Source organism: Alexandromys fortis, unplaced genomic scaffold, assembly GCF_014885135.2.
Source record: "Alexandromys fortis isolate MF-2015 unplaced genomic scaffold, M_Fortis_MF-2015_v1.1 scaffold_0, whole genome shotgun sequence".
Lineage (NCBI taxonomy): Eukaryota > Metazoa > Chordata > Mammalia > Rodentia > Cricetidae > Alexandromys > Alexandromys fortis.
In genome coordinates, this window is record NW_026067949.1 from 45079587 (window position 1) to 45105003 (window position 25417).

Here is a 25417-nt window from a genome sequence, read left to right on the forward strand (position 1 = left end):
AATGCAGATGCATAAGTAAAAGAAAAAAACATAACTTCTCAAAATCATTGCTCCTACAGTAATAGCATCTACTGATATTAAATGAGATAAAATCTGAGAGAACTCAAGAGGACTGTTATGTGTGTTCAAAGAAATCAAAGACAAAATAAGTTACCAATTGAGAACACAAAGAAAAGGGCATTGTGAGATACCAAAGAATTCAACAGATTAAAAAAAAAACACAGAAATAATCAGAAATGCTGAATATTAAAAACATACTAAGTCAAATAAAAAGCTCTTGAATGGTCTCAACCAATAGTAAAGATCAAGGAGACAGAATATCTAAGCATGAATATAAGTAGAACTAGATCCAGGCAGGGATAAAGCTAAAACAGTTAAGAAAGGTACCAATGGGACTAAGACATACATGACATTCTGAAACAACCAAATCTATATGTGGCAGGCATAGAAGAAAGAAAAGAACCAGTTCATCCTAAAGAAATGAAACACTTTTTTAAATAATCGCTTAACAGGAATTTCAGCAGATTTAGGAAAAGAGAGCTTGAAGACAAGGTCAAAGAACTGGAATAATCAAACAACAACAAAGACAAGGAACATACCAACGGGAATTCCAAGGTATATATATGTAAGATTCTGAAAAGACCAAATCTACAGAGAATGGACATAGAAAAGAGAACTCTAAAAGGCACAGAAAATGTTAAAGAAATCATGATGGGAAATGTCCTAGAATTAGAAAAAGAAGTATCAATTCAAACACAGGAGACATTTAGGATTCCAATCAGGAAAGAAAAAACAAACAAAAACAAGCAAACAACAACAAAATATCGAGAAAAGAAACTCCCTTGATCATGTGGTAAATAAAACACTAAACATAAAAACATTAAGTTTGGAAACAATAAAAGAGAAACCCAAGTCACACACAGGCCCATCAGAATAAAAGTAGATTACTCAACCGAAAACTTAAACACCAGGTAGCCTGGGCAGATGTATCTCAAGTTCTGAAAGACAACTGCCAACTCAGATTAATACAGGTATGCTATAATAAAGTATCTGTCATCACTGAGGGAAAAATTAAAACTTTATACAATAGCAAAAGCTAAAAGAATTTAAGAATACTAAGTCAGCTCTGCAGAAAACACTTGAAGGAATCTCTCAGACTAAAGAGAAAAATTTACGAGGCTACAGGAAATAAATAATACTAGAGTAAAAGTTAAGCAAGAGAGGAAGAAGGGCTAAAAAAAACCACAAAATCAACAAAGTAACAGGAATCAATACATACCTTTTAAGATTAATTGTGATTATTAATGGTCTCTGAAACTGCTAGAAAAAAAAAGTAGGGAGTACACGTCAAGATATAGGTATAAGTAGGAAATTCCTGAATAGGACTCCATTCGCTCAGGAATAATCAACAAACCAGAGCTCATAAAATTAAGAAGCATTGTACGGCAAATGAAACTCTCAATCAAGTGAAGAGATAAGACAGTCTCAGAATGAGAAAATCTTTGGCAGCTATATATCAACACAGGATTAGTATTTAGAATATACAAAGAACTCAAGTAGCAAACATCAAAAAAACTAATTTTAAAAATGGACCATAAAATTAAATAAAGTACTTAAAGAAAAAAAATACAAAGGGCTGATAAACATTTTTAAGTGTTCAACACCACCAGACAGTAGGGAAATGTGAATTAAAACTACTTTGAGAGGTCAAGACCATGAGGGGTTCATCCATTGAAGCAGTTTACTTGAGCTAATGGGAGCCCACCAACTCCAGCGGACTGGGAAGGAGTAAGCATAGGACCAAGCTAGTCCCTCTGAATGTGGTTGACAGTTGGATGGCTGGGGCAGACTGAGGGGCCACTGGCAGTGGCAATGGGATTTGTCTCAGCTGCACGTACTGGCTTTTGGGGATCCTATTCTCTTTGGATGTATATCTTGCTTAGCCTAGATGTAGTGGGGAGGAGGCCTTGGACCTTCCACAGGGCAAGGTGACTTGCCCTCTCTTAGGATTGGGGAAGGAGGGTGTGTGGAGGGAATAGGAGGAGGAATTTGGATTGTTATTTTTAAAAAAAATCTAATAAAAAAACTACTTCGAGATTCCATCTCACCCCAGTCATAAGGGCTATGAACAATAAAACAGATGGCAACAAATTCTGGCATTAGTGTCGGGAAAGACAAATTCTCACTGTTGGTGAGAATTGAAACTAGTGTAGCCACTATGGAAATCAGTGAAGTGGTTTCTCAAAAGCTGAAAAAAGATCTACAATATGATCAATATACACCACCCCTGCCAGGCGGTGGTGGTACACACCTTTAATCCCAGCACTCAGGAGGCAAAGGCAGGTAGAATCTCTAGGAGTTTGAAGCCAGTCTGGTCTACAAAGCAAGTTCCAGGACAGTTAGAGAGAAACGCTGCCACACACACACACACACACACACACACACACACACACACACACACAAAACAAAAACAAACAAACAAACAAAAAAACTACATCACTTCTGAGCATATACCCAAAGTACTCCACATACTCTTACACCCACATTCATGTTCATTGTTGCCCTAATTGAACAGCTAGTAAACAAATGCTCCTCAACTGGTGAACGGATGAAAATGTGGAACATATACAGAATGGAATTTTATTCAGCTGTAAAGAAAACTGAAATTACAGTATTTTCTGGGAAATGGATGAAACTGGAATACTATAGTAAGTGGGATATCTCAGGCCCAGCAAGACAAACACCACATGTTCCTTCTCAGCTGCAAGACATCCCCCCAACACACACACACACTGCCCCAAATTTAGTCAAAGTCCCAGTAACTAATTATACGATAGCCCTGTCAAAATGATAAGCTCCTCAGACTTGGTCGTATATTTTTAGACTAGTATATCTGAACTGGAGTGTCTGTAGTGGTCAAACTAGAAAGTGCTCATGAGAGGTAGAAGGGAAAAGATCTTCAGGGGCGAAGGGATAGACTACATGTAAAGTATCACTACAGTGAGGCTTAAGTGGGGATAGGAGAAAAGGAATGGGGAAGGGGTGCTGAGAAGTCAGTTAAGCATAACTAAGGTTATATGAAAAGCCCTTATGGAAATCCACTACTTTGCAAGCTAATTAAACAATATAATTCAAAAGAAAAGTTTGAACACAGGTACCCTGTTTGGGTGGATAATGCTTCCCCCAGAAGATATGGATTATTAAAATAAAATTCCAGTGCCAGTCAAGGCATAAACTGGTGGGCGGGGGTGGGGAGAGAGGTCCCAAAACAACACAATCTGCTGCCATTGCTTTGGTTGCTTTGATAATTAACACAAAAAAACATTTTGTTTGTGGAACTGGCCTGAAAACATTTTCCCTCGTGGCTGGTATTCAGAGTGCTAGAAGATGCAATTCAGGCCACTGGAGGAGAAAAATCATTAATGGTATTACTCAACAGTGTACCCAGAATGCTATAGTATCTACTTGCTAGGCAAAATGTATCCAACTGGTACAATAGAAACATGAAGATTATCTGGGTAACCAACTGCTTTCTGATTACATCTAAGGTCTGCTCTACAGGAGGAAATTCATGCCAGGTACTGTAACCTTGGCCAAATATTACTGTTGCTTTGTTAAGTGGACATTTTGTCAAACTGCCTTCTAAATAATTTTGTTTAAGCCTATATATTAGTGTTGTTCACTGCTTTGGCAGAAATGCTCTTTATGTAGTGGGCAACAGTATGTTATACAGAGCCTCATAACTAGTCGAAGTCTAAGAACACTTTAACTGTTGAATACTCAGCATTTACATCAACCCTCTGATCTCCAAGACTCAGCAATATCACAGAATGGGGGACAGAAAGATTGTAACAGCTGTAAGACAGGAAGAGTGCAGTAAAATGCTGTCCTCTAAACATGACATGATTGTTACACTCAGGAACTCAGTGTACACAAGATGAAGCCAACAACATCAGTCAACATCCCAGCAAGCAGGCACTAATTAGACTCAGTGGATCCCCATTCCACAAGAAAAAGACAATACAGGAATGTAGGAGGAGGACACACTGAAGGTGTCTAGAGAGAGGAGAGAGGAGCTGGGGGCAAATATAATCAATTGTATACATCATAAAACTGTCAAAAGTAAATTTTTTAAATGAAAGTACTGAGGGCTGAGTGTTGATATTCCATGGAAATGGATACAAGGAGCTACATTTACAAAAGAATTTAAGTTAAAAATTTACAAAAGAAAATAGATTCATGTTCACCAATGGACAGAACAGAGATACAATAGAAACATGAGAGTTCAAGTATGCTATAGACCAAATGCACCTAACACACATTTATAGAGTTATCTCACTCTACTGAAGAATATATATTCTGCTCATCAGCACACAGAACACTCACCCAAGATAGCCCATAATATATTAGGGCAAAAACACTTTTCAACAAATTTGAAAAATACAAAATTGTATGCTTTCTCTGACATTCTCTCAAATTGTCATGAATTTCTTTAGGGAAGAACTACAGGAATTATATGAATACACAAAAATTAAAGAACATGTAACCCAAACCTTCTAGTTCCAAAAACTTCAACCTATTGATGAACCAGAAAAAAGCAGAACTTAAACTTAGAAGGTTGAAAGAAATAAAGATAATTTTAAAAAAGAATGTAAAAATAGTAAAAAAGATTCACAAATAAAATACTTTAAAATATAAATAAAATCTCATGTGAACTAAAGAAAATAGAAAATCTCAATAAATGAAAAGAGATGAAAAAGGTGCTATTATAAGTGATACCACATCGGGAGGCAGAAGCAGGCGGATCTCTATGAGTTTGAGGCCAGCCTGGTCTACAAGAGCTAGTTCCAGGACAGGAACCAAAAGCTACGGAGAAACCCTGTCTCGAAAAAAAAAAAAGTGATACCACATAAATACCAATGATCATTGGGAACCATTATGAATTACTATATGCAAAAAAAAAAACCCTAAACACATAAAAGCCATGTGTAATAAACTGATAGCAAGCAACAAAATTGACTCAAAATGAGATTAGACCTCTTTCACTAGTCAGAAAAATCAATTCAAAATGGATAAATAATTTACCATACAAAACTATGATCATATAAGAAAATATAGGATAATTGCTTTGGGACACTAATACAGGTAAAGATTTTTGGTATGTGACTTCAAATACAAAAAAATGGACTACATCTTTATAAAAACAATCAATACAGTAAAGAGGCAGCCTACAAAAGATTTACAAACTATTAATCTAATAAGGGATTACTATCTAGACAGACTTGTCCCTTGAGCCAAGATATTTGGAGCAGGTCTGCTGACAGCAATAGACACTATTTCACAAAAGAAAAAAAAGTATTTCCAATTATAGATACAATATGCAACACAAGACAAAACAATAAGACAATATATAGCCATAAACATTTATCTGAGAATAATTTAAGATAGAGAAAAACTCAAAAATGGCTTAAAATGGCAGGTAATATAGACACAAGTAGACTTTAAAAATATATCAATATTATAGACACTTTTAATAAGTACACTTTTTCTCCTTTTTCTCTTTTTATTCAATAGGCAAGTAAATTTAAAAAAAATTAGCTGGATGTGGTAGTACACTGTTAAATAACCAACTGCAATGGACAAGGCCGGAAAATTTGAAGTTCAAGTTGTTTGGTTCCATTTTAGCACTGGTACAGCCTAGCACAACTCAATCATTAACTATTAGAAATTCTCAATCATAATGCTGGAGAGATGACTCAGCTGTTAAGAGCATATACTGCTCTTGCAGAGGACCTAGCACCCAAAATGGGCCCCATTCACAACCACCAGTGACTCCCAGTCCAGAGGATCCGGTATGTTTTCTGGCTCCCCTGGACATTACACTCACAAGCATCAACTTACACACAGGCACACACAAATACACATGATTACATATTTAATTCCCAATAATCAATCTTATAACTCTAAATATATTTTTTATTGAGAAAGTATTTTCCAAAGGAACATACACAAGTAATGATAGTTTTACAGAAATATCCTACTAAACTTTTTCAAGGAACAAATTCACTCATCATATTCCAATTGATATGAATTTGCCCAATGGTTTTTGTTTTTCCTTTGCTGTTCTTTAGTTTATTTGTTGTTGCTGCTGCTGCTGTTGTTTTTATGAAATAGAATCTATATATCCCTTACTGGCCTGGAACTTGCTATCTAGACCAGGCTGGCTTAGAACTGAGACATCATACCTCTCAAAAGTACTGGTAGATTAAAGATATAAACCATCATATCCTTGTTAAGAATAATGAAAAGAACAAGGTCAACTTTCTTCTCAAAAGTACAGGAAAAAAAAATCTTTACAAAGTGTTTTTGGGAGACAGGTCCTATGCTTGTGTAGTGCACACCATTATCTAGAGCTTTATCGGTTTCTACTAGGAAGTTTCTGTGGCTACTCTTGTGATCAACTAAATAGGTCAAGGCAACCACAGTGTAACTACCATGTAACTATTTTCCAGGCAAAGCATAACTAGCTTTATGAAGCTTGCTACAGTATTTGCTACTTGCTGGAAACATACTGAACCTTAGCCAGAATTACTCAATTGCATTATGCCAGCCACTACCCTTGAAAAAGTGGGCAAACAAAAAAGTAGCTAGTGAGTATCTCTGCCTCAACAGAGACCTGCCTGCCTCCTGAGTGCTGGATTAAAAGGAGTGTGCCACTACAGCTGAAATAGAAAAGTTTAGAATGAAACTTCTAAAACAGTGCCGTGATGGCACATACCTTTAATCTCAGCACTCAGGAGGCAGAGGCAGAGGGATCTCCGTGAGTTCGAGGCTTGCCTGGTCTACAGAGTGGGTTCCAGGACAGTTAGGGCTACACAGAGAAACTCTGTCTTGAAAAACCAAAAGAAATAAAACTTCTAGAATCTAAATGCATTCATTGTTTTTCAAACAACAACAAAACTCCACTAGGAAAATGCCTCTCCATAAAATTAAATAAATTAATTAGAAATAAAAATTAAAGACAATTTAAAAATTTTGTTTTCTAATCATGTGTGTGTGTTGGGGGTGGGAGTATCTGTGTGAGTGAATGTGCACATGCATGCGAGGGCTTGACAACCTGAATCTGGAGTTACAGGCACCAAATATGGGTTCTGGGGACCAAGCTCTGGTCCTTTTGGAAGAGCTGCTCTTAACTACTGAGCCATTTTCTATGGCAATATTGGGACTTTTAAGTGACTTATGGGAAACATTTCCAATTTACTATCTTGGCCATACCTACAGTTGTAGGGCACTAAGTAGGATCTGGGAGGGCTTGGGGGAGAAGACTATGATAAAACTATACTGTGTGAAAAAAAAGTAAAGTCAATAAAAAAAAATGGTCATTTTTGTTTTTCAAATAACTTATTCTCCAGACACTGTCCTCAGATATCAAAATGTAATTTTTAAAAATGAGTTTGTTAGACCAAGACAATATTAATCATTATTAAAACTTCAGTAACTATGATTTCAAAGAAAAAAAAGAAATAAAGATATTCAGGCTGCAATCCCAGAGCTGCTCATTTACACTGTATCTTTTGAGCTTCACAGTGCCATGTTAAATGCTTTGTTCACTTTTCTTTCTTTCATTCTATGTAAAATACTTCAAAATCGTTCAAAACTGACTCAAGAATTATTTAGAAAGTTATGTTCCTGTATATATAAAGCTACCATTTGTTAAGGACATTTCATTCCTTCAATCACTTAAGGAAAAAAGTTTTAACAGGCAGGAAAAGCTCTAGCTTGATTTCTTTCCTAAAAGCTTTTTGCCCTTCTGTATATAATCACTTGAACAGAAAATAAAATGGAATGAAAATTACACAGATCCTCAAAAAGGAGAAAACTACTGAGGACAGTTTGAACATTCCTACTGAAAATGAGAATCCAGAAATGCAGCTGGGCATGATGGCACATCTCTAAAATCCTAGCACTTGAGAGTTGGAGATGTCAGTCCTAGCTACACAACAAGGTATCTCAAAAAAAGAGGGGGGGACGGACAAGAAAGTAGAATGATTTACCATATAGTTACTGACAGGCTATGTACATAGTATACAAAAACATGAATGAATTATATCCTCAAAATACCTTGTTACACATTCATAAATACAGAAAACTCAAAAGAAAAGAAAAACAAACACTATTGCACTCAGTTTGCAACAGAATTAACTGTAGTTTAGTACAAAGGATGTCTTCATAGGCAAGAATAAAGCTAAGTTATAGTTAGTTGGTGAAGAATAGCTAACAACTAACAGATTAGATATATTAAGTTTTTTTAATATATTAACTCAAGTTCTTATTTCCTGTAAATGGCACAAAGTTCCATATTATTTTTCTTTTATGTAGTCTGACAACCCTGATCTTTAATCAGAGAAGGGATGTTAATGAACTTGTGTTAGCAGAAAAATATGCCACTACAATGAAGACTAGCCAAACAGTAATAACTTTCGTTTTTTGTTTTGCATTTGGTGTTGCTTAAAATCAAACCCAGGTCTTTGTACATAGCAGGTAAGCACTTCACCACTGAGTTATATACTCAGCCCTAGAAACACTAGCTTTAAGACTTAACACTTTAATAAAATAAACAACAGTAAAATTAACAAATATTTAGAGTAATCCATTCACTTGGTAATATAACAAACTTTTGGGGATATGTAAGGTAATATAAAAACAGTCATATTAAAGTATTCAACACTTACATTTGCTATTTCAAGAATGTTGTTTGGTTCAAAGGTTAAGCCTGTTAAATTCAATTTTATATTGCTAATTTTCACTAATGGGCTCTCTATCAATTATATCAGAATGTAGAAAATTAGCTGTTCTGAATGTTCTAAACAACATAAGAATTATTCTTATTAAAGACAATTATAAATGGGGTAAAAAGTATTAATTTCTTAATGAATCTAAGCTTATAAAAATGATAAACATTCCGTAAGTTTTCAATCAAGAGGCATAGGCCTGCCCCTTCATCCTACTTCTAGCTAAATGACTGTTTTAACTATGTAAGATTTAACAAAGAGAAAACAAAATGAAGCTGGAAGTGATGGCTCACATCTGTAATTACAGTATTTGGGGTGGGCTGATACAGAGTGAATATGGAGAACTCAAGGCTAGCTTGTGTTACAGAGTAGAAAACATTACCACCAAAACAGGGAAGAGAAATGGGGAGGGATGGGCGAAGTGGGGAGGAAGAATAGACAGGAGAATAAAATGTCTCAACCACTACATTTCTAATGCCTTCATATATTCCTCCTCACAATCTCAAAGTCATACCAAAACTGACCTATACTTTAACAAAACCATTTTTTAAAACATTATAATACTTCAATACAAGTATTAACATTTTCTTCTTTGTAAGTCACTCACCTGTTAAACCTAGAGTTTGTAGCTGGAAGAGCCGGCCAAGTTCATAAGGCAAAACCCGTAAATAATTGTCATTTAAAAGCAATTCCCTGTTTAAAAAAAAAAAATTAAAGGTTTCAGTATAATGTAACATGCTTTATTAATACCTACATTTGCCATTCTTAGCTTTCTTCTAACACATCATGAGTGATGGTTACATTCATGGCATTTCTTCATGTTAATCCCAAAATGCTGTATACTACTATTAACGTGCTACAATTACTAAATATTTCTATGATTTACTCATTCTGTAGCACAGATTAAATTCAGAGGCATATGAACTGCACATCAATCTCAGGCTCACTCAAGTCTTCCTTTCATCCACAATGTCTAGAAGATGCCAGTCAGAGTGACAGATGTTATTAGTATCAAAAACCTGTTAGATTCTGAACCAAGCTAATTTACAGATGAATTTTAGTTTGTTGTGGGTTTTTTTTTTTTTTAAACAGGGTTTTCTATGTGTAAATTTGGCTATCATGGAACTTGTTCTGTAGATCAGGCTGACCTTGAATTCACAAAGATCTGCCTGTCTCTGCCTCCCACACACTGACACTAAATGTGTGTACGCACGGCCACCACCCAGCATGAAGAAAGGAGATTAAAGGTATGCGCCGGCATCACCCAGCATGAAAAAAGTAAATTGTTAAGCAAACTTGAGGATTAAACTACAAATTAGTAGCCAATTGCCTACATCAACTATTGTAACTAAATCATATCAAAATACTATAAGAAAAAAATTTGAAAAATACAAAGAAATACAGAACAAGGCAGTATATTGCAGAAGCAAATGATAATTAAATAGAAAACATAAAAAGGGGCAGGCAAGATGGCTAAGTATGGAAAGATATTTGATGTCAAGCCTGACAACCTAAGCTTGATCCACAAGACCTGTAGAAGGGATAAACTCCCACAAGTTGTCCTTTGATCTCCACATACAAGCTGTGGACATGTGCAAACTGACACACATGAACAAACATGTTACAAAATAAAAAGGCAAAATATTAAAAAACAATATACTCTGGAAAACAATCATTAATCTAGAATATATGTACTTGAAGCACAAACAGAACAGACAGGAACAAATCAATAAAAAAAATGAAGAGAACGACACAACACAAAGAGCTAAGTTTGTAACTAAGTTTTTGAACAGATTATGAAAAAATAGTGCCTACATTATAAAGGAAAAAACTAAGCATTCATATAATCAGTTAGGGAGTAGCAAAAGAACAAATAAATAACATATTGTTAATAATTTTAAACATGAAAGAGCAACTAAAAAAAACAATTATTAATACAGTCTGGATGTAAAAACAAATAAATACACACCAAAACCAACAAAAACAGTAACAATAAAACCATTACTCAATAGATGAGATTAGAAGTAACTAATGACTGGGCAACATTTAATAATGTTTTCTCCAGTAAGAAACATCCCAAATGTAGTGGCACATGTCTGCAGTCCCCAGACTTGGGACCAGAGCAAAAATGCTGCAAAACTGAGGCCAATTGAGGCACCACAGCAAGACCCGGACTCAAGAAGAGAAGTCTTAAAGATTCTTGAACTATAAATTCATTTTTATCAAGTTTTTAGGTTTCATCAAAGAATTGTAATATAAAATATAAACATGTATTTTCTAACAGAATTTTGTTTCTAAAAGTTTCATTTATAAACAAATCATATTTTTCTGAAGTTTTTCTGATTGGTCTTATCAGACTGACTCTAAGAAAGACTTTTAACCTTCCCCTACTTCAAGTCTGTCAAAAGAAACTAGTAGCAAGAACCTACAATGCAAAGGAAAAGAAAGATTAAATTCCTATCTTTTGATCTTCACAGACACGGAAATCCTACCATAAAATAACATCCCATAACTTTCTTATTTGGTAAATTGTAATTTTATATAATGAATCATATCTTTAATGTTTCCTCACCTGAGAGACACCATGTTTCCTAGTTCTGCTGGTAAACTTCTGAGTTTATTGGATGACAGATCCAGGTAAACCAGATTATGAAGCTTGGCAATATCAGGTGGAATGCGAGCAAGGTTATTGTCATTTAGGTGCAGCGCTGTCAAGTGTGTCAGTGACCAAAGTGATGTACTTAAGCTCCGCACTCTACCTAAAAGGCAAAATACTAAAGCATAAACTCTAGACTCAATACAAAAGTTGAATCCCAAGAACTGGTAAGTACTAGAAAAGATGGCAAATACTCACAGGGATATTATCTTTGACATTAACTTTCTATCTGAAGCTATGATTGCTACAACATCTAGCCTCCTTTCATTCAACTCCATTTTCAAGGAATAGAGAGAGGGAAGGAAGAAACAGAGCAAGAGACAGATAAACAGCAAAAGACAGACAGAGAGAGAATGAGAGTGACTGATGTTGACTGAAACCTCTCCCAAAGCCAGGTCTGAAGGATAAAACAAGGCTGAATTGAACTCTGGTGATAGAATAGGCATCAGCTTTCATTTTATTAAACAGTCCTAACAGTCTTCACACACTCCATGAAAATTATGAGCATAAGATATCCAGGACCTAGATTGGTCAGCAAATTTTAAATAAACAATGATTTTTAGAACCAACCTTAGATTAGCCATCAAGAAAATCATTGTATCCTCAAAGAAAACATCTTTCCCAGGTTTCTGATGTTAAGTTAGAAATTAATAACCGTAGTTTAAAATTTGACATTAAGGGAAACATATTCAAGGAAATAAGTTTCACATCAATGCCTATGAACAACTGGGCATAAAGCATGCATTAAATAAGACCTGTTTTAGAGTTCAGATTTTTACCACTTATTAACAATACAGGTCTGGACAAATCACCTAGCCTCGGGGTTTAAAAAACGGGATGTTATCTTATCTCCTCAGTTGTTCAATGTTTTGTTTTATGATGGAGTCCTCTAATGTAACCCCAAATGGCCTCTAACTTGCCATCTATGTAGCTGAGAATGGACCTTAAACTTCTTAATCTCCTTGCCTCTGTGTCCCAAGTGACAGGATTACAGGCCTGCGCACCATACTCAGTTTATTTGGTAGTGGGAACTGATCCTAAGTCAAGGGTTTATGAATGCTAGGCAAACACTCTACCAGCTGAGACACATCCCAGGCCAAATAAAGAATAATTTATATAGATTATTTCATAAATTTTATAAAAGCAAAGCAATCGTCTTTAAGATTTGTTTTGCTTTTAGTTAAGTGAGTATATATGTTTGTGTGGCTATGTGCCCATGGCTACAGGTGCTTTCAGAGGCCAGAGTTGTTAGATTCCCCAGGAGCTGAAGTTAGAGGCGCTTGTAAGCCACCTGATGTGGGTGCTGGGAACCAAACTTGTGTCCTTTAGAAGAGGACTATGTGCTCTTAATAGCCAAGCCATCTCTCCAGACTCATAAAATAATTAATTATATTTATCACTTTAAAAAAAGATTTAGATGAGAGATGGCAACAGAATACAGAGTACACAAACTCTGAAATGGAAAAATGTTATTTTTATATAATAAAACCCAATGTTTATTTCTATTCTACCACAAACTCTTTCCTATTTATTCAAATACAAAGTATCAACTAGGATTTTACATCATTTTAGTGCAAAAACAAAGTATTCAATGCTGAGGCTATGAGTAAAAGAAAAAGTTGTTAATTTAGGGTTTAACACAGATCTTGGGAAGGAGTTTGCTTCTCAAAGGACTGACATTTTAGGTTGATAAACTGAAGGAGGACCCTGGGTATTTACTGGGTAAAAGCCAACTTTTGGCTTCTTATATGTACTGATAAGTACTTATATGGCTTGGGGTTCTTATATGTATTTTGCTTAAATTCCCTAACATTAGAGTCTCACAGTCAATGGCATATATATCACAAGAAAGAAGCCAACACTGATACAGTAATAGTAACTAAACTCAGGCTTTATTTGGAATTTACCAGTTTTTGTATCTTTTGGTTCTCTAATTCAATTCAGGTTATTTTAAATATGTCTCTTTAACCCTTCTCTGACTTAAGGTACTTTCTGTCTTTTTGTTATTTTTCACAATCTTGATAACCATCAAGTGTATCAGTTGGGTATTTTATACAATGTCTTTCAGTTTTAATTTGACGTTTTTCTCATTTTCAGACTCAGTTTTGTAAACGGAAGCTACTCATTCATTTACTGGCCGCCCAGACCCAAATAATCACACAAAAACTGTATTAATTACAACACTGGCCAATGGCTTAGGCATATTTCTAGCTAGCTCTTACATCTTAAATTAACCCATTTCTATTAATCTGTGTATCACCACGAGGCTGTAGCTTCCTAGTAAGGTTCCAGTCATACCTCTTGTTCGGCAGCTACATGGTGTTTCTCTGACTCTGCCTACTCTCTCTATTCGGATTTCCCACCTGGCTTTACTCTAAGTCATCGGCAGAAACAGCTTTATTCATCAACCAATAAAAGCAACACATATACAGAAGGACATCCCACATCAGGGGTGACAATTTTTCAAATCATATTCTACTTCAACTAATTCTGAACATGCCCTATTCACAACTAGCAGGTATTGCTACACAGAGTTCAGGGTTCCTTCTTTGCCAGCACTGAGCTAAGAGAAGGATGGCAAAGATTTTAATTTGCAAAAACTTACTCTAGAAAAGCCAACACAAAATTTATTATATTATAGAACCTAATTTTACCCAGAAACTAAATTCTGAAAATCTTTAACTGCAGATAGTTGTTCTTGATCAAGACAATCTCAAAAGAAAGGGAAAGTATCTAGAAAGATCAAAAAAACACTAAGTACCTCAGGATTCTTACATGTTTCCAATTAGTTCATTCAGTTTAAAGACAACAAAGAGCCTATAAATAAAGCAATACCCTTGCCAATTATTGCTATTATATCTCACACAAAATGCTGCAGATTCCACTCACCCGAGATTTCTAATTCTGCCCAGTGAGATTTCTTCCCATTGGCTACCTCCTCTGCTGACATGATGGTATAAATTCTGCGAGGATCTGGAGGATCATATTTTTCCTTTGGCATCCCTATTAGTCTGTGGGAAAAAAAATTATTATAGTTAGGGCTGGCAAGAGTGCCTTCTGCGAAATCTTAATGATATCGAGTTCAAGCCCAGAAACCCATGGTAGAAGTAGACCACTAACTTTGGAAAGTTGTCATCTGGCACGCTCCCCCAACACACACACACACACACACACACACACACACACACACACAGCTTTTTTTAAAGTTACGATTATTATTATTATAATGATTTGAGGAAATTAGTCAAAATTAAAATATAGTACCAAAAAAAGAAAACGCGCTAAGCTTTCTTTTTCTCTCCTTCCCTGTTTCCTGCTTGCAAATCTTAAGAATCTGTCTGCAGCCTCTGGTGAACCTCCCCATCCTCAAAAGGTATAAGAAAAATCTCCCTCCTCTGTCAAGTGGGCTCTTATTCTCTTCAGAGATATTCCCATACTTCTCTGGTGCTGTGGCTGGAACTCACCTCAAAGCCTCAACCATGCTTTTGTCCCTCTGTCCATGGCATTATAATAACTCTTCTAAGAAATGTCTTACCATCCCTCCACACCCAGTAATCTGTCTTGGTGTAATCTTTAACCAAACCACCAAGCTAGTTAAATCATCTTATACTACAACGTTCTCACTTGAAGAAAAACACTACAGTACTAGGCTTTGAGAAACTCTTTTAACAGATGCCTATGGGGAAAATGCAAATAGACTGCAGAAAACACTGTTGCTCTCCAACTCCCTTCTGCTGTGTCAAGCTGCACTGCTTTCCTAGAAAAGCTGATCTTACAACTAGTTTCCTTAATAGAACTCCAAATAGTCTAAGAGTTATGTAATTCCATCCCTCCATTTGAGTAATACTCAGATATCTCAAGACTAATAGCATATGATTTTCTCCTTGACACTGGCATTAGTTAAGACAATGCTCAAGACTCATTCTGTTTGTAAGAAGTAGGATCCTCTTTCCTGCTGATCATAAACAAGAGTATAGCCCAGATAGTTCCACATAGCCACCCAACGACAAGGAAAGCTGACCTCATAAGGCAGTCTAGAAAAGACAAAAGGCAGATTTCTCAATAAATCACACGTGCAGCACCCACAAACAGTATGCTTTCCTGACTGCTGCAAGTTAAGTTTTTCTTCTGTTACTTGCCATCAACACATCCTAATAGGTAAATACATATCTGTTCTGAAGCAATTACTGCCACTCCCTTTTGCTCTTAAAAGTACTAGATAAATTATAGAACCATGCCAACTAAAACAAAAATGTGACTGACTTCATAATGACAGCACAATCACCAATAGTGATGAAATCAATCATAAACCACTTCTAATGTGCTAAGTATGAAGCAGATGACAAAAAGCCCTGATAATAACTTTATTCAAGGCATCCAATACAAAACTTACTGCTTTGATAGCAGACAGAAGATAAAATCCACTTCAGATCAAACAACAGCAAATGAAAACGTCACGAGTCTAATTAAGAATCTATATGTTATCCTTATCACAAATACATATAGTTAGTTGATTTAATTTTTTATTTTGTCAATAACCTGGCACATGCCATGTAAGATCCCCACCACTCAATAAATCACATTGAGAATGAGACTGCATTCTCAGCTCTACAATTGGTTCTCTGTTCATTTTTCTTTGTTCTTTCTCACATATGCCCTTAAACCAAGTATTCAAATCTGTGCCTATTTCTAAGTTAAGAATAGTATTCCAAATATAAGAGTTACTTTTAGGAGGTGTAAAATTTTTGCATATCAAAAATAAAGCATAGTAGTATTCCATCCTGCACCAAGAAATCAAAGCTAGCTTTATAAGACCACAATCAAAATTTCTTATGTCAGTTTTCCTTCTACTTAAAGGAGTAGAGGGCAAGCTTTCTTCATTGGTTATTTATCCCCAGTCTCCAGGTGAACTCTACAATTCTAATTTCAGCATATTATGTTATTTAGAGTTACAATCTTTTTTTTTAAAGATTTATTTATTTATTATGTATACAACATTCTGCCTCGATATATGCCCGCACGCCAGAAGAGGGCACCAGACCCCATTACAGATGGTTGTGAGCCACCATGTGGTTGCTGGGAATTGAACTCAGGACCTCTGGAAGAGCAGCCAGTGCTCTTAACCTCTGAGCCATCTCTCCAGCCCTAGAGTTACAATCTTAAGGTAGAAAAAAAAAAATCCGTCTTGTCAAGAGAACAAAATCTCTAGCCTAGGTGGAGACCTAACATTCCAGTTGGGCTAAGTCAATCACCTGACCACACCTACAAAGACAGGCTCAACTTAAGCCATGTTAAAAAGATAGATAGATGCAATAAACTTTGTTTAAACGAGATACTAGACTCTCCCCAGAATTCCTGCTCCCTGCCCCTTGCAGTCACTATAAGCTACCATGAAGTTTGACCAGTTTGCCTACTTCCCTGAGGCCTGAGTTAGAAAGGTACAATTTTTCTACTTTCTTTTCTTTTTCTTTTGGGTTTGGCCCAGAATGTAAATATGCTTTCCTAATACTTTGGATTTCCTTACTCTTTTCCTAAAATTCCCCTCCCTGCCACGTGGCTGCTTGGTACATGTCTGACCTCCATGGTGTGACTTCTTTTCTTCCCTTCCCTGCACCTACTGAGGATATACAGCTTGCCCATTATTTATTATGAATACAGTATTCTGCCTGCATGTATCCCTGCAGGCCAGAAGAGGGCACCAAATCTCACTGCAGATGGTTGTGAGCCACCATGAGGTTGCTGGAGATTGAAAGCAGGACCTCAGGAAGAGCAGGCAAAGCTCTTATCCACTGAGCCATCGCTCCAGCACGGATTTTTTTTTTCTTTAAATTCTAATAAAAATGCCTTGCGCTTCCCTTTAAGTTCATTCCTAATTTTTTTTTTAATTACTGACACCAAGAATCCAAGGGGCGGTCCTGATGTTCTCTGTATCATCTGGCAATCCAGTTGGAAGCCCAATTCTAATAATAATAATAATGATAATAATAATAATAATAATAATAATAATAATAATAATAAAAGCTATTTTCTATAAATGTTGCATAATTACTTATAAAGCACAAAGAATATAAGAATTTTTCATAGAGATAAATTTGATTTCTACCACATTTGGCTTTTTTTTAAATATTTCTTAAATTTTTCAGAAAATAAAAGCTTTATTTTATTACACATGTAAATTCTGTGGGCATTATTCCATTCTAGGATCATATACAGTATTAAGCAAAGTAAATAGAACTACATTCAAACGCATGATACATAACCCTTACATACAATAAGGATGGATGAAAAACATGTTTCATTAATGTTTTATCATTTTTATAAAACTTAACAAGAAGGGATTATGATAGATGTTATTTATATATTGTGTTAGTTTTTTTTTTTTTAACAACTTGGAGAAACTAGATACGGTCATCTGAAAAGAGGACACACAGCTGAGAAAATACCTCAACTTGGTTTTGTGACCTTGACAGAAACCTAGACATATGTGGAATGAGGATATCTTAATCCAGAAAATGCCTCTTTAAGACTGTCCTATAAGCAAGCTTGAAGGACATTTTCTTAATGGCTGATGTGGAAAGATCCAGCCATCATGAGTGGTTCTCTCTTACAAGAGCTAATTACTATCAAGTTAAGCACACAGAAAAGTATCTCACTAAATTCACAGGTGGTACAATCTGGAAAATGTACAGCAAACACAATCGTATATTACCAAGATTTTTTCTTTAGATAATCCTAGAAATAGTAACATCTCTAGATGCTCTTATAAACGAAGTCAACCATAAATTATATAGAGACCCAAAATAAGACAAACTAAACTGCAGGAGTGCCTGTAAAGGCATGACGTATCCTACAGAACTGCAGGAGTGCCTCTTAAAGGTATGACATATACAGAACTACTTTTGGCCCAACGTCTTCAAACAAAAAAGGGACCAAAAACCTGAAGCAACATAACAATTTATACAAATTCCTCCTATTTTCCGTCTTTGTCTCAGACCATACATAAATCAATGACTTAAATAATACTTCACATTTTTTTTTTGTATGTGTGTGTAGACAATTACCTATGGCAGGTGTGGTCTCAGCACTCAAGAGACAGGCAAGCGGATCTCTGTACTTCAAAGCTACACACAGAGTTCAGTCAAGGCAAGGCCACATAACACCCTGCCTTAAAACAAAACAACCTCATATGTAAACTAAGAAAATTATACTGCACCTAAAAAAAAGAAACAGGGGAGCTGGAGAGATGGCTCAGCAGTTAGGAGCATTGCCTGCTCTTCCAAAGGTCCTGAGTTCAATTCCTAGCAACCACATGGTGGCTCACAACCATATGTAATGAGGTCTAGTGCCCTCTTCTGGCCTGCAGGCATACGTGCAGACAGAATATTGTATACATAATAAATATTTAAAAAAACCAGTAATTTAAATTACTGTTTGTTTCAATTCCTAGAGAACAGTATAAAAACTGAAAGTTTGGGCTGGAGAGATGGCTCAGTGATTAAGAGCACTGACTACTCTTCCAGAGGACCCTGGTTCAATTCCCAGCACCGACATGGCAGCTCACAACTGTCTGTAACTCCACTTCCAATAGACCCAACACCCATAACAAAACACAAATATATATAATAAAAGCTTTTAAAAAATTAAAAATTAAAAAGCAAAAAGCTGAAAGTTTAACTAATAAACCGTTTCATCACTTTAGTTTTCTGATAAAATATCTTAAGTTAAACCCTGAATATAAAATTAATGATATCAAAGTCTAAAAATAATCAGTAATAATTGTCCCATATTTTTGAAATGAACCAAATTATAAAATGTTCCAGTGTTAGATGAAAACAGTAATATATGAAGAGTTAATAAAATTAATATTACTTTTCTGAGAACCAAAGTCAAGAACATAGGAAAGCATTATCTAAATCTGTTAGTCTCCACTAGAAAGAGTAGTGTAAAACAGAAAACTTTCAATAATCAAACTGTCCAGGATAACATTCAAAAAGCACAAAGGAAAATGTTCCACATTTGCTTATGAAAAGATTCTAAAGAAAGGTAGATTCAATGCTGACTCACAATCATCCAAAACAACACTAAACAAAAGGATCAAACCTTTGGGGGAGGTAAAATGGGGCATGATTAATTTCTCACCAAAATATCCATTCTACTCATACAAACCCCTATCAATAGGCAGTGCTTTGTGCAAAAAGAAAAAAAGGGAAAACTTGAAAATAGTTCCTCCTAAATTAAATGGTTAAAAGAATAAACAACTTGAGAACTTACAAAGGCTCTGAGTCAAGAATGTTCCCATGCTATGGCCCAAAGTAAAAACAAGCTGGCCACTGAAAGAGAAACTTGTATCTTATCAGAAGAAATTAAATTTATTTGTTCATTTCCTACAAACGCCCCAGAACCTTTTTCAATTTCTGTTTTCTTGGCTCTACAAAAGCAACAAAGCACACAAAATATAATGTTCTTCCAAATTTTAGACCTAGATAATAAACTCATTAAAGGTCACAGAGGAGCAAATGTCTAGTTCTGTTACTAAAAACTACACTTTTGTTCCATTAGCTAGTACAAAACAGTAACAGTATACACATTTAATATACTAGAAATAACAGGTAGTTGTAGAGTCAATGGTATTTGCTATCAATTTTTGAAACTTAATTACACAAAATCCATATCCAGTATTACAACCGAGAAAATGCTCAATGTTTTCTAGATCCATCCATTTGACTGCAAATTTCAAGATGTTATTTTTTCTGCTGTGTAGTACTCCATTGTGTAAATGTACCACATTTTCCTTATCCATTCTTCGGTCGAGGGGCATTTAGGTTGTTTCCAGGTTCAGGCTATGACAAACAATGCTGCTATAAACATAGTTAAACACATGTCCTTGTGGACGATTGAGCATCTTTTGAGTATATACTCAAAAGTGGTATTGCTAGGTCTTTATTGGTTCCTAATTTTCTGAGAAATCACCATACTGATATTCAAAAGGGCTGTACCAGCTTGCACTTCCACCAGCAATGCAGGAGTGTTCCCTTTACACCACATCCTCTCCAGCATAATTTGTCTTCAGTGTTTTTGATCTTGGCCGTTCTTACAGGTATAAGATAGAATCTCAAGTTATTCTAACTTGCATTTCTCTGAAGGCTAAGGATGTTGAACATTTCCTTAAGTGTCTTGCAGCCATTTTAGATTCCTCTGTCGGAAGCAGATCCAGACCAAGTGACTTCTTAATTACTAACTGAAGATTTGCTCTCTTTTCAATCAGTACTAATCCCAAATGACGTTCCTAGTTTTGAAAACTGAGGATCACACTATCTTGAAACTCTTAGCTTCTGAACCCAATTTTAGTAAGATAAAGAAAGACGGGGTTTATAAGTTAGAAGACATGACTAAATGCCCAGCACATGCCTAGATGAATCTGTATGTGCTCTCATGTTTCATTTCACTAACATTATGAATTACATATTAACTGATAGTTTACAGGTAAGGAAATTGATATACAGAAATGCTGAGAAACATCCAATACTCCACAGATGATGAGTAAGCAGAATTTCTTTTTTTTAAGTTCCAACAGCTTACTATTCTTGCAATACCAGGTCTATACATGTACTGAATGCATAACATATTCCTATTCTATTTACTTATTCCAAAAACATACATAATATATTGGTGCGGGAGAATTGTCTGTATTCTGTCAATCATGTTGACAGAATAATAATAAAACGCTGACTGGCCAGGCAGAAAGTATAGGTGGGTCAACCAGACAGGAAGTAGAGGCGAGGCGAGGCGATGAGAACAGGAGAATGCTGGAAAGGAGGAAGCCCATTCCTCCCATTCCTGCCCAGACCACCGAGAAGCAAGATGTAATCTGCCTGACTGAGAAAGGTATTGAGCCATATGGCTACCACAGATAAGAACAATGGGTTAATATAAGCTGCAAAAGTTGCCCAAGCTAATGGGCCAATCAGTTTTATAACCTATGGAAATCTCTGTGTGATTTTCTTTAAGGCTTGCGGCCCTCGTGTTACAATATATTGTTTCTGGAGAGATAATACATCAGATAGCAAACTGACAAGAACAGATGCTACACTTGATCTTGGCCAAAAGCCGAAGAAGCAATTAACTGGAATTTAAACACAGATTAAGTGCTGGAGATAAGCTCAGGAATAATACTTATGTAGCCTATTATTTGACCCTTAACATGGAAAAAAACAAAACTAACAAACAAAAACCCACCACTGTGAAAGATAAATTAAGTCTAACTATAAAATCTAAGCTCTGACTAAGTCATGCTAAGTTCAGTTCTGTACATTCCTAGAAAAACAAGCAGAAAAAGCAAGTTACAGTCTTAGTGTACAGAGAACTTTTCAACAAGGCAAAGGTCATTATAATTACAGATGAGCCAGGCTTGGGGACACACACCTTTAATTTTAGTACTCAGGAGGCAGAAGCAGATAGACCTCTGAGTTCAAGCCCAGTCTGGTCCACAGAAAGAATTTCAGTCCAGTCAGGCCTATATAGTAAGTAAAACCTTGTCTTAAACATATATATTTATAAGTGGCAGTACCATGGATTCTTTTTTGCTGTTTTTAATATAACCCCTCGGTAAGAAAAACTGTATATATTCCAATAGAAATATTTGGGGTCATGACCAGGCAAGTCATAAAGCATCACAGAAGCATCCAAAAGCACAGACAAAAAAAAAAAAAAAACCTTAGTATTTTAAAATATATAATATATATATGACTGTTCTCAGAATGGCAATGATTAACATGAATAGGAGTTTGGAGACAGGGGAGGGTGGAATGAGAGAGGGGAGGAGGGACAGGGAGTTGGTGGGAAAATGTATATCACATTCTATCCAAACAATTAAAATGAGAAGGGGAAAAAAAAGAGCTTAGAGAAGCAAGCATTTTTTATAAAACTGGTGATTTTTTTTTCAGTGCTGTGAACAGAACTCAAGACCTCAGAAATGCTAAACTAAGCACTCTACCACAGAGTTTTCAGTCCCCAACCCCCATGGTAGTAAAATTTTATACATATCTAAAGAGTTATATGGCAAGGTTTATCAAAATTATATAGTTTTCAATTCTGCAAATCCACCTGTAGGAATTATCCTTTAAAAAAGCATAGGGGAGCTGTGGAGGTGATGGAATCGAGTGCTTGCTAAGAAAGCATGGAGGTCTGAGTTCAGGATCCCAGTACCTATGTCGGATCTAGAAAGGAACCAAAGACATCCCAACATTCTGGCCTCCACCAAACATCAAGTGAGCAACCCCATACACAAGCAAACAACATATACACAAAAGCATTCAAAGATATTATATACATTTTCACTTTGATAACCACCAAAAAAATCAACTCAATTATCAACTATCAGGAGATTGAATAAATTAATGAAGTATCAATAAAGTGGAGCCACTAAAAATCATGACTTAAAGAAATATAAAACATGTTCATTACTCACAAACTCATAGAGAATTACCATATGACCCAGAAATTCCATTCTTAGGAATATACTCAAACAAAAAATTAAAACGAATGCCCCAACAAATATGTATGCACTAATATTACAGCAAAATTATTCAGAATAGCCAAAAATATCCACATGCAAACAAAGGCATTTTATTTAGCCATAAACATGAGGACCAGGCAAGTAGATCAGTTGTACAAAGATTGCCTATACAAGGCCCTGAATTAGATCCCCAGCACTGCATAAACTGGGTATAATGATACACATGTCTGTACTGGCAACACTTGGAAAGTAGAGGCAGAAGGACACAGAGTTCGAGATCATCCTTGGTTACATCCTACACAATATCCATGGCATCTTGGAAGCTAGCGTGTGACACAGGAGACTCCGTCTCAAAAAAAAAAGTACTATTAATGTTACCAAAAGGCTTATTCTTGAAGCATTCATTATGCTAAATGAAAGAAGCCTGACATAAAAGGTCAAGTCTATGCTTCCACTTTCACTAAATGCCTAAAACAGTCAATCCATAAAACCAAGTATGAATCCCAGCACTCAGGAGGCAGGTGCAGACAGTTATCTGTGAGTTCGAAGTCAGCCAGAGACACATGACGAAAATCTGTCTCAAAACAGAACTTTTTTTTCAAAACAACAAGAAAGTAGCTCACAGCTGCAAGCAGAAAGGGGAATTAGACATGATATTCAATATTACGCTTCTTTTGTGATTGATATACTATGCATGTGATATATTTATAATAATATGGCTATACTAAAGTCATTGAGATACACTTTAAAACAGGAAATTTAGCATTTTGTAATGTGACACATGAAATTTTAGTGGTATTATAAAAATCTGAAAGCATAAAATATACCTGTGGATAAAAAATTAATGTGATGTGTTTTAATAAAAAAACATATACAATATGATTTTACTTTTATTTGTATATAAAGTATCTGTGGCTATATAAGCCTATTGCTCATCTAAAAGTTCCATATACTATACTAACAGTCTTAATTACTATCAGAAAAAATTACCAGGAAATGATCCCCTTTAGTATCATTTCACGTTTTTCTTTTTAAATGAGCATATATTAGTTTCAAAAAGACAAAAAGCAACAAAATTATTACCATCTGTAAAGAAAAGTAAATAACACAAAAAAATACACAAAGTTGAGAAAAATCCAGGAGACAATAAGCATATATTGTTAACCTGGGGTCCATGAATATCAGGGAATCTGTGAATCTGTATACAGGAAGAAACTGTATCACAGATTTCAGAGACCTAGACAACCTACACAGTAGTGATAGCGGTAACTAAGACCTTTGTCAAAAACAGAACTTAATATTCATGTCACAATATAGCTGTTACAAAAATCTTAGAATATTTTCACTGTTTTATATATAATGTAATAATATAGGAAAGTACAAACACTTTCCATATCACATTTGTTTTTATTAATTTTGGTATTTCAATTAAGAGTTTTGTTTGGTTACGAATTTTTAGGGGAAGAGCTAGTTTTCTTTCTTTCTTTCTTTCTTTTTTTTTTTTTTTTTTTGAGACAAGGTGTCATGTATCACACGATATCCCTGAACTCCCCTAAGTGGCCAAGGAACCTTGAACTTTGAACTTCTGATCCTCTTGCCTCCATCTCCAAAGTGCTGGATTACAAGTGAGGGCCATTACAGCCAACTATATATGGTGGTAACAGAACCAACAGCAAGTGATGCTAATTTGCACACTCTACACCAAATAAGATAAACACTCAGCACAACAGGTTCCTTTTCAATCCAATTTATTTCCTTTCATTTACCTTCAATTACTATGCAAAAGAACACAGCCTTCTCCAGGCTATCAATGGTGTTCTCAGAACCTAGCAAAAGTTAACCTATGAAGTTTACAGGCCAAGAAGTCAATACTGAAGACACTGGGTCAAAAATTAAGAAGGGCCTAAATTACGAAAACCACTCCAGTAGAGATTGCAGCAATCTATTTCTCTATTTTTTTTAAGACAGGATTTCATTATATAGCCCTAGCTAGTCTGAGTGGAACTCAGTATACTGGTAAGACTGGGTTCAAACTTAAGAGATCTAGGTGTTCTGCTTCTCAAATGCTAAGAGTAAGACTTGTGGCACCACTAACACAAAATTCATTATTCCCTTCCCTGAAACGACTTTTCGGCATATTCTCACTTATTCTGAGTTCTCTCCTTCATATAAAATAACCAATGTGCCTTGAAAGCTTTCTTTTTTTCATCCCAATATAAATCTATTTTATTAGTTCCTTGAGAATTTCATTCAGTATTTTGATTATATCTACAACACCACTTTAAACCTATTTATTGATTATATTTTAATTCTAAATCTTAAAAGAAACTTATTCTCATTCCAACTGATACCTCTTGTCTACCAGATTAATCTTCTAACTAAAATTTTCATTTCCTGGAAATTTCACCCATTAGCAGTGTACTTACATCATTTCTACTTTTTCTCCACTTCATA

General features: G+C 35.5%; 1 protein-coding gene and 1 pseudogene across 4 annotated transcripts in view; both read right to left on the reverse strand.

Annotated features, from left to right (window-relative positions):
* Cnot6l (CCR4-NOT transcription complex subunit 6 like) overlaps positions 1-25417 on the reverse strand; it is a 77587-nt gene that overhangs the window by 41064 nt on the left and 11106 nt on the right. For 3 of the 4 annotated variants that reach the window (XM_050149762.1, XM_050149763.1, XM_050149766.1), the window contains exons 2-4: positions 14338-14459; positions 11365-11551; positions 9400-9485 (exon numbers count right to left, since the gene is read on the reverse strand). In XM_050149762.1, the coding sequence (XP_050005719.1) occupies positions 9400-9485; positions 11365-11551; positions 14338-14449 (385 nt within the window). In that variant the 5' untranslated portion in view covers positions 14450-14459. Of the gene's footprint in view, positions 1-9399; positions 9486-11364; positions 11552-14337; positions 14462-25417 lie in introns of those variants that run through there. The other variant, XM_050149765.1, reaches the window with a different exon arrangement.
* LOC126506638 (uncharacterized) lies at positions 21453-21568 on the reverse strand (annotated as a pseudogene).